Source organism: Colletotrichum costaricense (assembly GCF_030867565.1).
Source record: "Colletotrichum costaricense strain IMI 309622 chromosome Unknown Scaffold_15.1, whole genome shotgun sequence".
NCBI classification, from domain to species: Eukaryota; Fungi; Ascomycota; class Sordariomycetes; order Glomerellales; family Glomerellaceae; genus Colletotrichum; species Colletotrichum costaricense.
This window is the reverse complement of record NW_026848244.1, coordinates 683,290-695,923: the sequence shown is the minus strand read 5'-3', so window position 1 is coordinate 695,923 and position 12,634 is coordinate 683,290. Positions and strand designations below refer to the sequence as shown.

Below are 12,634 nucleotides of genomic sequence, written 5' to 3'. Positions count from 1 at the left end.
CGTGCAGTGAGTGGTGAAGCTTGGTGTCAGTAATCGAGGGAGAGGGCAAGTTGTCTAGTTTGTTGAGCAGTTCTCCCCTGAAATCAATCGATATATACGTTTCGCCCAACCTTCAGTAGGGTACGCATCAACTTGATCAACTCTTTTCCACCAGTCCTGGCATATTGCCCACGTTGTCCTCACACAACCTCCTGTATTCTCTTGCAGACCTCCATCGCATACCGAGCTCATCCAAGAAAGTTGTTAAACTCAGTACGTCAGATTGGCTACTATCTCCATCCTCTGAGAGCCGGTGGAGGTTGGAGGATGCATTATACACCCCATCAAGTATGAACGGCGATATGATACCTAAATTCCCGATGGGATCATTACCGTCGAATAATTGGTTGTAGAGTGCTTTCGAAATGTTTCGTATGTCCAGACTCGCCTGCCAGACAAGTCTTGCTGAGCATTTCTCTATCTTCTCCATTTCACGACTCTCTGATTTGTCACCGTGATGGGGCTTCAGTAGGTATGTGCCGTCTGGGGTAACCTTTGCCCGCAAGGTGAGCTTTTTGACGCAGAGGAACAGAGCCGAGCGAGCGGCGAAGCGAGGTCCGATCAGTCGAAGAGTGAGGTCGGTGCCGGTCAAAGATTTTGACTCCTGGTCGACAGTATCGATCCAATTCAGAATTTTCCTTGAATGGCTGATGATATCGTCAATATGAACCTGATCGAGTGTGCCCTCAATGCGAGATAGTATAAGTGCGCTGTCAATCAGGAGGGCGGCTTCGCAGAGTCGTGAGAACCCGGAGTGTTCTGCAGAGACTACTGGCTGCCAGTCGTACTCATGGTCCCCGACTACATCATAGTCGAGGGATTCCTGTTGCGAATTGATCATGAGCAAACGAAATACAGGACTATTCATGGCCAAGTGCTCGTAAACAAGTACTAACCCAACTGTCGTCATGCATCGGGAGTTTAATGTGTTCCTGAGCTCTTGATATTGCACATGGACTCTTGCTTCCGACAGACATAAGTCTATCAAGGATAAAGACGGCCCACCATGATCTCCTTCTTTCTTCCTCGTCCGTTTCGAACCATTGTATCTGTCCAGTTAATACCAGTTTCACCATGAATAAGCGCTGTGAGACCGTCAAAGAATCCGAAGTACTTACAGGCTTTCTCAGCGCAACGGTGTCTACTGACCCATGGAAAACCGTTTCTCTTGTTGCCCAGGATACGCCCACAAGCTCAATGTACCGAGTGCATAATCCAATACTCATCCAGGCAGCAGGGTAGACCGCGTGGCAATATTCGTAAAGTGCGACAAGGATCATTGCCTGAAGAACTGGCAGGGACACAACCCCTCTAGCTACGAGCGTGTCCAAAAGTCCTTTGGTCTGTTTATACAAGTAGCTGCAAGTGTTGTCGTCGGGGTCGGATGTCATGAGTCTCATTGCCAGAGCAAGCGCGACTATATCCGGCTCACAGTTTTCAGAGAATGGAGCTGCCAATCGCTTCTTGGCGGATATGAACCGAAACCAGATGTGAATGGTCTTGAAATACTCGTCGCAGGAGTTTTTGACCTTGTCGCTTTCATTGACGAGCGATAGGATAGCCTTTCAGTTATCCATGATATTAGATATTCAACCATGTGTGAACTAAGCTGTGAGCCTTACCTCAGGTATTGAGAAATTTGGTCGGTACAGTTCTTCAAGCAACGCCTCAGTATGGAATCGATCGCCGTCGAGAAAAGCCGAAGCTGGAAAGGCACCCTTGATATGTACAGGTAGGGACTGTGTCTCCCTACGCAGGGCGCGTAGCGAAGGTCGACTATTCTGATCATCAATGATATGCATTTCATCCGATGGCGTCAGCATAAGCACTTCGTCCTGTTCGTTGGGAATATGGCAACGGTTGAAAAATTGTTTCTCAATCGCATCTACTCGAGCTTGTAGAGCGGCGAAGTCCACTGCACTAGGTGGGCGATCGGACTCATGTTGTGAGCCATGAAGTCGACGAAGTTGATGGGGGCGATCATCGCTAGGAACCTCATCGTCGCGCCGCCTTTTGTCGCCCGTTCTGACGATTGTCTTGCTCTCGAGCGGCATAGCGAAATGACTACAAGATGTAGTGCAATTGACGTCGCGCTATGGGATGGTGATGTAGTTGCTCCGGAGAAAGGGAGGAACTAAAGGGTAAATAACCGGCACTCCGTGGCTGTGGCGTCAAAGGGAACAGGCGATTGCGCACCAGCCACGGCCGACCTAGGGTGTCTCGAGAACTGTGGCTTGACAATATCGGACTCAAAGTGTGTTCGCATTGAGTTCTTTTCCTCTCTCCTTTCCTCCGTCTTGGAAATTCTCAAAAATCCGATAAGATTCTTCCGAAAATACTTGGACACGGACAAATCATAAAGGTGAAGAGGACTTTAGGTAAGTAGGGAAAAAAGGGGTCGTAAATTGCCTGATTAGGATAAAAGGTGAAGCACTTGATTACGGCTCTCCATCGTGTGGATCAATAAAGGTGAACACGTTTTGGCCAGACACAAGCAAAGGTGAAGTTCATCACAAACACAAAGAAAATCACGACACTGGCTAGCTATTTCGCTCATCTGCATTTCCCCTTGAAAAGTCTTATGAAAGCTAGCTCCTTACTTGTCCGGGTCAACTTCTTTTCTTCCTCTCGTACAAACAAGACATCAATCCTACCAAAAGTCCATCACTATACACAAGCAAGAGTTTGCGCATTACACACGCAACTTTCGCATTACACACGCAACTTTCGCATTACAAGCCACCTTTACCGTCATTGTCACAGTTAACAACCAGTTCAACGTGAAGTAGGTAAGGCGCAAAACACATGGAGAACTTCGTTCTTGTATGCTGATTATGTCACCCAGTTACTCATAAACTCCCTCCATAATGTGTCAAAACATGTATTACACGTTCGATTGCGGCCATCGTATCGGACACATTGCCGTTCTTCGCTGCGACAAATGTGTCATATCTGGTTTCGACTGCTAGTATCGCGAGACCTGTGAGGATGAGAAGCTACCTGGTGGAGCGGGCTTATGTCGCGACTGTAGTCTAGCTCCTCCCGTCGAGAGCGCGCCTGCGCGAAGCGAAGGCGAAATAACTAGAGGATTCTGGAAGAAGACAGGGCAGATGCTCGCTGCTACGGTTGAAGCGATCAAGCCCTCGAGGAAGTAAGAGTTGTTTGATAGTTGCGACATGGAATTTGGCTGCTTGGCTCTCTGAAGGAAAGCTGATAATGGCCGTAAACTTCTTTTCTGAGTTTTCATAGCGGAAAATTTTCATAGCTACGAGTTGGTTTAGATCGTGACGAGAACCAAGAGGGGACCATTGCAGCTCTCTCGACTTATCATTGTGATTCCAATACAACAATCACCAAAAGCTTTCGCGCAATAAATTGATAATTATCCAAGACTGAAAAGTGCGTCGCGCTACAGACGGAAGCGCAAGATAGATCTGCGGCTTGGACGCGTTCCGAAGTACCGAATTTTATCGAGTTTTGCGCGCAACGCACACTGCAATTTGCAGTAACCCGCTTGCCGTCACGACGGGACGCAGCGACGCCAGAACTTGTATCGCCGATGCGTGACTTGTGAAATCTACAACCTCGATTTGATGGGCAGTTCATTGAGCTCATCCTCTGCTTTCTTTCTGGAGTCTTCCCAAAAGTTGGCTTTCGCGGAACCCATAGCCGCCCAAATGTCTAACAACTTGTCGTCGAAAGGTGGCAAGATGCGACCTGTGGTTCCCGACGCGGGGTCTCCTGCCACCGATCTGAAGTACTCAAATACCTCTTTATAGAATGGTGCGATGGTGTAGTAGTCCTTGCCTCCACCAAACTCTGCGACACGGTCTTTCTCCCACTGCTTCTGTTCCTTCTTTGATGGTAAGGGGTTGCCCCTGCCTGCCAGAAGACGAGATACCGCGACTGCTTGCCATTCGAAAAGGCGGAAAGTGAAGCCACCTCCACACTGCACCGCGCCTGTTAGCATCATCGTCACATACCAAACAGGGGCTATTAACTTACCATGCCTAAGAAAGCGAGGGTCGGATCTTCGATATCCCAAGTGTGGAAGTAGACTCCCGACAACCTCCGGTCAACTTGACGTATGCGTTCTTGTACCTCCGGCAAGAAAGGGAAGCTGAAGGTGAAACCAGTCCCGAAGACCACATAGTCTACGCCTTCGACTACGGTTCCATCCTCGAAGGTTATTGCACCGGTATCTGGGTCGAATTTGATGATCTGCTTCTGAACAGAAATATGGGGGTGTGTAAAAGGGGCCCAGCCAAAGTGAGGCAGAGGCTCTCCACGAAGTGAAGCATAAACCGGGTGTTGGGCAACTGGCAGGACTTCGTGGAGGATCTCGTGCGACGATACCGAACCTCCCACGACAATAACTTTCTATGCGTACGATAAGCGTCGGACTTCTATTGGGTGGTCGTAGTATCGACTTACCTTTCCCTTATACTTATCGGAATTCCTAAAGTGCTTGCTGTGCACAATACGGCCAGGAAACCTTTCGTCATATTCCGTGATTCCCTCGATACTCGGAAGCCAGGGTACGTTGTAGTGCCCAGTTGCTACAATGAGGGCATCAAATCTCTCCTGCCACCAGTAGTCTTTTCCAGGGTGCTCTTTCCTCAGTGTAAGAACCCATTCGTCACCCTCTTTGGCTGCAAGTTCCACGGTGGTACTCAATTCGAGAAGTTCTTGGTGCCCATTACGGACAAAGATGTTCTCAACCCACTCCCGGATCTGTTCCCGGCCGCGAAAGGGAGCGTCATCGCCATATTTCTCTCGGATCCGTTCAGTCAGAGTTTCTGGAAAGGGTTCAGTGGTAAAGCTCATAATCTCTGGGGTTATGTTGGTGTGTAGATGCTCGTGCTGAGCGGTATCCGAGAATCGGACCTGGTGGCTGTTGATAGCCTCTGACTTGGGTGTCTGGGCTGGGAGTTGAGATGGGATTGGAACGGGAGCATCGGCCTTTCCATCTAAGAGTGCTTTGAGAGATGGGATATTAGGAGGCAAGTGTGGGGTGTAGATCCTATGGCAAGAGTTAGAAGTCTTGCAGAGTTGAAGAGATAAGTGTTCAGCTTACCAGGTTCCCCCTGGGATGGGTCGTCGATCAAAGACTCGGATTGTGTCGAAAGCTTGTTCCTTGACCAAGGCATCTGTAGCAATTGCGCCTGAGGGCCCAGCGCCGATTACGGCCACTCTCTTAATCTTACCAGCCATATTGATTCGTTTCGTGATATAGCTCAATGCGGAATCTAGGAATAACCATGAAATCGTACTAAGTGGCTTCTTGATTGTTCAAGTCACAATTCCCAGCAACTCCTGCGCTTCCGAGGCTCATATGAGACATTGGCATCTACAAAAGTTGACTCTTCACTCGGGTTTCGTTGATTTGGCGCCAATTTATTGAGTTTCCGCGCGTTAAACAATGGCGCCACGGGATGGGTGGCATTGCGTCTTGTTGGAAGTCGAGCACGCAACCCGACTTGATGTGGGTCAAAGGATGCATCTTGACCACACCAAGAGCGAATTGATATCAGTCTTTAGCAAGTGCGTATCGGAAGGAAGCCGACTGCAGGTCCGACGCTCCATATTGCTTGTTCATCGGTAAGCCCCCGGTTCGCGGCAGAATTTCGCGGCTTTCTAACTACAAAGCACTAGTTCACACCGATATCGTCATTGTCTAATCGAATGCGGTACCCATCATATCACTAAAGGCATCATACGATTATAGACTCAGTTGGCTCTACAATATCTATTTCAGTACAATGCGATACCACGGCCTCACCATAATTGATCAGTGCTAAGGAACGAAGGAGGAAATTCATTCTGATTGCTTTGCTCATACTACTCGGTGCCGGCTTCCGCGATCTCCGTCTTGATGAGAAGTAAGCCCTTGCTGGGCATGCCGTCCTTGTCAAGCAGCCTGACGAAGCGGTATCCAAGTCTCAACCTATCCAAGCGGACGCATGCCCACGCTGTCATAACATCCGGCCCGACGACATCGTTCATGACGACGAATGAGAGGAAAGCCAGCTGCGGTACAACGCCCTCGACGTTCAGGAACTCGATGACCTCTCCGCCAAAATCCGGGCTGGTGCCAGTACTCTTGCTCGTTTGGCCACTGTAGCCAATCTGTGTGACTTGCTCCCCGTCCACATCTTCACGCACCATGGCGGATAGCGCATCTGGCTCGGTATGCAACCCAACCTTGACGTAAGGGATGAACTTTGTCGGATCATCATGTGGGTTGAGCAGAGGAAGATTCTGAGCTGCCAGCACTGTAACAGCGACTCTGTCCAATTTCTTGCTCTCGATGTTGGATCCCACATCTTCGTCGTCTGACTCGCCCGTAGGATCGCGCCGATAACCATGAGGCTTAAGGACGTACCCATCCGAACCCGCAAACATGCCCTCGTTGAGAATCATGCCCACATCCCAGGACTGCCAGTTCAGCGCGACAACCTGTACGCCCGCTCGCCAAAAGATAACAGGATCAAAGTTGGACGAGTCAACCCGCATGCCGTGTGGGTAGGTCCTCATGAGGAAGTCTCTGTTATGAGAGAATAAGGCCTTTGGCATCCTTCTCTGAATAGCAAATGCCGTCTTTTCCGAAAGGGAAAAGATGTGGTTCGGCATCGATGCTTCGGCTTGCTCAAGAGACTTGAAGGTAATACCGCGCGTGTAGATGCCCAAACGGCTGAGGCGAGAGATGACTTTGGGTGGCTTGACCTTCACGGCCTTCTTCTCACCTCCTTCTGTCGTTGTGACATCAAGGATGCTGCTGCTGTCGTCGTCTAAGCCTACACTGACGCTTTCGGCACCGTCTTTATCCTTCGGGACGTATTTAACCTTGACAAGGATCTTTCTGCGCAGCTGTTCGGGCGACGCTAAAGAAGCCGGCTCTAACTCGGGCTCAGGGAGGAGGAACTCTCTCCAAGTCTCCTCCATGATATCGACCATGGCGGCCTGCTGTAGTGGAGTGCAGTGCACCTCCAAGCTGACAATGAGTGGCAGATCCGACGTGACGAAGGCGTATTCCCTGACGACTTGACAAACTTCGCGGAAAAGAATCTCCTTGGTGAGGGTGAAGCCATGAAGAACCCGTGGCTCCGCCCCAATAATGTCCGAAAGCCTATCATCGGCAGTCCTGCCTTCTGGGTCCACAGGGTCAAACTTGTTCATGATCCAACGGCCGACCTTGATGCCTAATTTGTCCCTCCGACTAAGCTTGGTTGGTGCGTTGTTTGTGCCGTTCTCGTTTTCTCCATCGGGGTTGAACCCGGGCTTGTATCGCTCCTCGCCATCCCAGACATCAATTTCGATACAGCGACATCCACGGAGGAGGACATCCCTGTAAGCGTCGGCGCTGGAGTCGCTTGATAGCTGGTTTCCAGTGAGGTAAGTGTTATGACTCGAGCTGATGAAGTAGCTACTCAGCGGCCACGACAGGTCCTGAGGAGCCGCTATTTCGAGAACGTTGCCGCATGGCGAGGTGATATATTTGATCAGCTCGAAGAGATCCAGCTCGTCTTTTTCGATGAGGTAACCCGCTAGACCATTGGGATCCTCGGCTTGCACGTGCTGCATGAAAATGCTAATCTGGTCTCGAGTCCATGTGTTTTTTGTGGTGGCATATTTGTTGAAGAGTTGTGAGAGGTGGCCCAAAAGAGATTCGTCTAGCTTCTCTTGAATGCCTTTGCGTTCGCCGCTTGGATGGCCACCACCAGCGCGGTGTTGCTGGAGTGGAAATTCAGTCGACATAATGTCGTCACAACCGCAGGGAGAACAGTACAAAGAGTAATTGGTTTTCGAATCGGTAGTGATTAGAAGGTAACGACTATGAGTTCGTTTTAAAGCGTTGGACTAGCCATCAAAGAGAATGTATTTCTTCATAATTCTGGCTGCCTCTTTCGTCGCGTTATGTAATTGGTCTGGAGATATTGCCCAAAATGGCATATATAGGAGGAGCTCCTTCCCGGTGGGAGGTTTCCCAGGCGGGGCAGAGGTGGAAATAAGGTCTCTACGGTTAAAGGATTAGTGAACTTACTTGTACGCACCGTCGGCCTGGCCGAAGGCTGTTCTAAGCTTTGTGGAACCTCTATGTTTGGGTATGGAAGAGGCCAAGGCTTGCAAAGTGGACACGGCTATCACGGCAACGCACCGACTGGGCTCAACCTCAAGTAGGTAGGAGACAGGATATGAGCGAAAGGCTGGGGTGATAACTTCTTTAAGCAACCGGCGACCGTTACGGGTTCCGGGTATCACGGACCCCGAGTACGGCATCGAGCCCCACTTCGTCGATAGAAGATATCTGTAAAGACTTTGGTCTCAAAACGTAGAGATAGTTCATTGCAGGGGGTCATGTGTGATGACTTTTTCCAGATATGGCAAGAACTGCAGTAATGCTCATTAATACTCGGTGCTATTGTAGACCCTGCCCATAGCAGGCAGGACAATGTCATCGGCACTTGTGTGTATCAATTTGTCAATCCTTCAGGACCACCGCAACCTTCTCCCCATCATCAACCTCGACAGTCTCAATCTCAAAACGATAGTTCTTAAATTCTCGAGTTGGCAGTCGCTTCTGGAACATGTTCTCCAGCTCCAAGTAACTGCGGCCCTTCATCTCTGGGAAGCAAAAGTAGAGATAGATAGAACATAGCAGCGACGGTCCGAAGAAGACGAATGCAACCTTGCCCCCGAGATTGGCGTTGCTGGGGTTGATCAGAAACGGCATGAGCTGCGTGACAAGACAGGCGGCCGCCGTATTGCTCATCACGTTGATAGAGTAGGTCTTTTGACGAAGGCGAGGGGATGCAGTTTCGCCACCGACAGCGTACCCAACAGCACCAATTGATAGTTGGAACTAAGCGTTGATTATCAGCGGCGAAAGGAAAAGAATGACGAATAATTCCCGCTTTGACTTGACTTACTATGAATCCCCAAAGAGCCATAAGTGCAACCATGGCAGTAAGAGCGCTTTGGTTATTCTTGGGAACACCCAAGCCACCAATCACTAGCAGCAGAGCCGTCATAGCAATAGTTCCCCAGACTATCAGTGGTCTGCGACCAACTCGTTCAACTAAGAACCACGAGCAGATATTGCCAAGCAGCTGAATACTGTAACAAACCTGAGCAATACCGATAGGATTTCCCACCCCTGCAATAGTAAAGAAGCTATGAGATCATGCTGTTAGTAAACAAATAACTCCCGGATGGTCTAGACTTACTATGATAGGTATCCCACAACCAGCTGAGCACCAGCAAATTGTTGTGTCAAATACACCATGCAAACGATCGTAGTTCTGCGCAAATTGGTACCTCGAAAACAGTCCAAGTATGAGGCGCCACCTTGGCTCAACGCCCTCTCCTTTTCGAGCGTAGCTTCCATCATTGCCAAACTCTCTTCCACGTTGTGTCTTGGGCCGTTGAATTTGCGTAGCGATTTTCCAGCTTCCTCGCGTCTGCCCTTCATTAGAAGCCACGACGGCGACTCTGGCAGTAAAATTCCTCCAAGTACCAGCATTAAGAACGGAGGCACCAGCTGGGCGAGCACAGGCAACCTCCAGCCCCAGTCGCTCTTGATGAAAGACCCGCCGTAGCCGACCAGAGCGCAAGACCATTGTCCAATGACGATCATGGTGTTGATGAGAATAAGGCATACTCCCCGCAGAGAGTCTGGTGCAATCTCAGCGACATAGACGGGTCCCAGAGCGTGGCCCAGTCCGTAGCCGACGGTGCTGATGAGCTTGCCGCCAAAGAGCATCAAGATCGAGTTCGAGAAGCCTTGTACGATAATCCCAGCAATGCAAAGAACGCAGCCACATATGACCACCATGCGGCGGCCGATAATGTCCGAGATGAACCCAGTGCAATATGCGGCTAGCACAATACCGACAGTAGTTGAGGCATTGAGGATTTGCTGATCTTGGGTCGGAACCTCCTTGATGCCGGAGGTCGTGGTCGTCCCGAAGCGGTCGAGGAAGGCAGGGATTGCAAGTATGTTGCCAACTAGTGCAAGCTCGTATCCGAAGTTGATGGGTAGAATGAAGATTAGGAGGCCTGTTAACGGAACGCGGTCAGACTCGATTTCTGCTGACCAAGTTGGTCAGTCGTAGGCAATGCTTACACCAAGCCAAGACTCTCTTGTTCTTGGACAGCTCAGCAAAGCCTGCGGGCTTCTCTGAAACTCCTGCCATTTTGCTATGTTCAATTCGTCTCCAAGTCGCAAAAGGTGTTAACAAGTTCCTCGAGAGGAAGTCTGAGATATCAGAAGAGTCTTGAGACCCGCGTGAATAAGCAATGTCTTCCCTGAGTTGCCCTGGGGTTAACGAGAAAGACACTGAAGCCATCAGGAAAAGCCTCGATTACTTATAGGTCCAGTATTCAGTCAAAACCACTCTTCGATCCGGGGTTACTCCTGTGCCCAGCTGGCGGACACCAAAACCACATGTTTCCCCGTGGGTTACGCCACCTGAGAGTTTCTTACTCCACAACACAATGCTACCCCCGCAGACCCATCGTCTGGAATGGCTGTGAATGGTCAAGCTAATTCGCCGCGGCGGATTATTTAGTGTTGGTCTCTGCCCACATCCTGGTCACGGAACGCATTGGTCTAGCAACTCTTCCCTTTCCCACACTTTACTCGACACATCGGAGAATTGCCAAAGACGACTCTGCGAAGCGCTTGGATTTCTGTACGCGACAGCTTAGTTCAATGACGAAACGATCCTGCGATGGATGTAGGCGGCGGAAGGTCAAGGTAGGGCAAACCAGACTCAAGTGCAACTTGCCGACCACCGCAGGCTAAATGCGACATCTTACAGTGCGATGCGCAGAGCCCGCAATGCTCAAATTGTCTAATGTCATCCATGACTTGCGAATACACCGTCCCAGCGAAGAAACGGGGGCCACCATTCCGAGCTCAAAGATCGGATCAGACCACAGCTCAAACGAAATACAACCGGCCGAGTGGCAAAGAGTCTATTTCAGGAAATTCTCAAGTTATAGACTCCTTTGTTGCCGGTCTATCAAACGACAATCAACCTTTCAATAGCCCTACCCAACAGAGGAATTCCGCTCATGCTCCATTCGACGCAGCCATTGGCCAACTTCTCTCAGCTCTGGGGAAAGCTCTGCCATATGTCCCACTAGAAGACGTCCTATCTTCCTGCATTGATCTTTACATGCAGTGGGAGTTCCCGACCAGCCCCATCATTTGCGAACCAATAGTTCGGCAAATGATGCATGCTGTGGTTCCAATTCTCCGGAGGGAAATTTCGCTAACCAGCGACCCGGCAACGAGCCACTCCAACCCAGACATTCCAACCATCCGGGCCTTTGCGCTCCTTACGGCCCTCTGCGCAGTGGTCTCCTCTACTCTGCCAGTCGAGATATTTCCCGGTGGCGCAGCACTCGCGATGCCGTTCCTCAGAACGTCGCGAGAGGCTCTTCGACTGTATCAAGACTATGACATTGAGCACCCGGAGTCGAGCTCAATCGTCATCCGTTACTTCCACTCCAATGCCTTACATGCCCTCGGAAAGACCAGTGTGTCGTGGCATGCGATGGGAGAGGCACTACGACTCGTGCAGGAGATGCGATTGTATGACGAGGAATCTTTTCGAAACCTCGAGTGGCCCGAGGCTCAGTTGAGAAGAAACACCTTTTGGCATCTCTACATTGGGGACAAGTCCGCCTCAATTCTGAACAAAGTCCCCATCTCGCTTCATCAGATCTGTTTCGACACTCCCATCACTACTATATTCGAGGAAACTGAGGATTACAAACTCATTCAGGCTAGCCCGGAACCCGACACTGCAGATTTTGAGCACCGTTTGCGTCTGGGTTTCAACTTGTGCTTCCAACTTTGGTATACGGCTTCTGAAATGCTCGTCGACTTGAACTTCCTATCACGACTACATGGTAAAACTGGATCGCTGCGCTCGGTCACCTCGAACGATGCATCAGACTTGAAGAAATCTACCATGCAATTATACTTCGACTTCACCAGTATTCTCCGCAACTGTCCACCCTGGGTTCGTGATCCCAAAATTGCAGTCTCGGGAACACCCAGCGAGGCTACGGCTCAGTTTCGAACCAGGGCAATATCAATTCAGAAAGCCAACTTATTTGTCACCTTTCATACACTGCGACTAGTCCTTGTCAATCGCTTCTTCGAACGCGGCTTCATCGAGATTCTAGGGCTAACAGACGATCCAGTGATGCTTGCCATGCGCAAAGTCGAGATAGCGAGCGATCTCTTGGAGGCAATGTCAGACATCCCCTTTGAAGCCTTGCAAGCCAACGGAGAACCTTGTGTAAGGACAGCTCTCCTGAGACTCAAGTTAGGGAAGACTAAACGGCTGACTCTTGAACAGGTTGAAAAGCTTCGACAAGTCGGTGTGGCTCTGCTCGAAATCATGCACAATGTTAACAACGAGGCCATATCCACTCGTGCTGGATCCCTCTTTAGCACGCTGTTGGACATTCTAGCCCGGCTAAATTCAAGAATATCAGACGAGCTGAACAATGATCGCGAGTCATGATATGGGAAGGGCGTTCGTCGGCAATTCGGATCGGGGCAATGATGTGGTTT

At 50.1% G+C, this 12,634-nt stretch overlaps 5 protein-coding genes across 5 annotated transcripts; 1 reads left to right on the top strand and 4 right to left on the bottom strand.

Annotated features, from left to right (window-relative positions):
• Nucleotides 1–136: 136 nt before the first annotated feature.
• CCOS01_12577 (uncharacterized protein) lies at nucleotides 137–2,093 on the bottom strand (the record flags this gene model as incomplete). Its single annotated transcript, XM_060460725.1, has 4 exons — nucleotides 137–862; nucleotides 936–1,088; nucleotides 1,158–1,601; nucleotides 1,662–2,093. The coding sequence occupies 4 exons, from the start codon at nucleotides 2,091–2,093 to the stop codon at nucleotides 137–139; spliced, it is 1,755 nt and encodes a 584-aa protein (XP_060308773.1).
• Nucleotides 2,094–3,616: 1,523 nt separating this feature from the next.
• On the bottom strand, nucleotides 3,617–5,253 carry CCOS01_12576 (thiol-specific monooxygenase; the record flags this gene model as incomplete). Its single annotated transcript, XM_060460724.1, has 4 exons — nucleotides 3,617–3,988; nucleotides 4,045–4,419; nucleotides 4,474–5,062; nucleotides 5,117–5,253. The coding sequence occupies 4 exons, from the start codon at nucleotides 5,251–5,253 to the stop codon at nucleotides 3,617–3,619; spliced, it is 1,473 nt and encodes a 490-aa protein (XP_060308772.1).
• A 627-nt stretch (nucleotides 5,254–5,880) lies between these two features.
• CCOS01_12575 (uncharacterized protein) lies at nucleotides 5,881–7,797 on the bottom strand (the record flags this gene model as incomplete). The annotated part of the gene is made up of 1 exon (XM_060460723.1): nucleotides 5,881–7,797. The coding sequence occupies one exon, from the start codon at nucleotides 7,795–7,797 to the stop codon at nucleotides 5,881–5,883; it is 1,917 nt and encodes a 638-aa protein (XP_060308771.1).
• A 724-nt stretch (nucleotides 7,798–8,521) lies between these two features.
• On the bottom strand, nucleotides 8,522–10,235 carry CCOS01_12574 (maltose permease; the record flags this gene model as incomplete). Its single annotated transcript, XM_060460722.1, has 4 exons — nucleotides 8,522–8,902; nucleotides 8,970–9,213; nucleotides 9,267–10,098; nucleotides 10,166–10,235. 4 exons carry the CDS (start codon nucleotides 10,233–10,235, stop codon nucleotides 8,522–8,524), a joined length of 1,527 nt encoding a protein of 508 aa, XP_060308770.1.
• Nucleotides 10,236–10,753: 518 nt separating this feature from the next.
• Nucleotides 10,754–12,584, top strand: CCOS01_12573 (uncharacterized protein; the record flags this gene model as incomplete). The annotated part of the gene is made up of 4 exons (XM_060460721.1): nucleotides 10,754–10,798; nucleotides 10,863–10,893; nucleotides 11,137–12,356; nucleotides 12,417–12,584. 4 exons carry the CDS (start codon nucleotides 10,754–10,756, stop codon nucleotides 12,582–12,584), a joined length of 1,464 nt encoding a protein of 487 aa, XP_060308769.1.
• Between the last annotated feature and the right edge of the window lie 50 nt (nucleotides 12,585–12,634).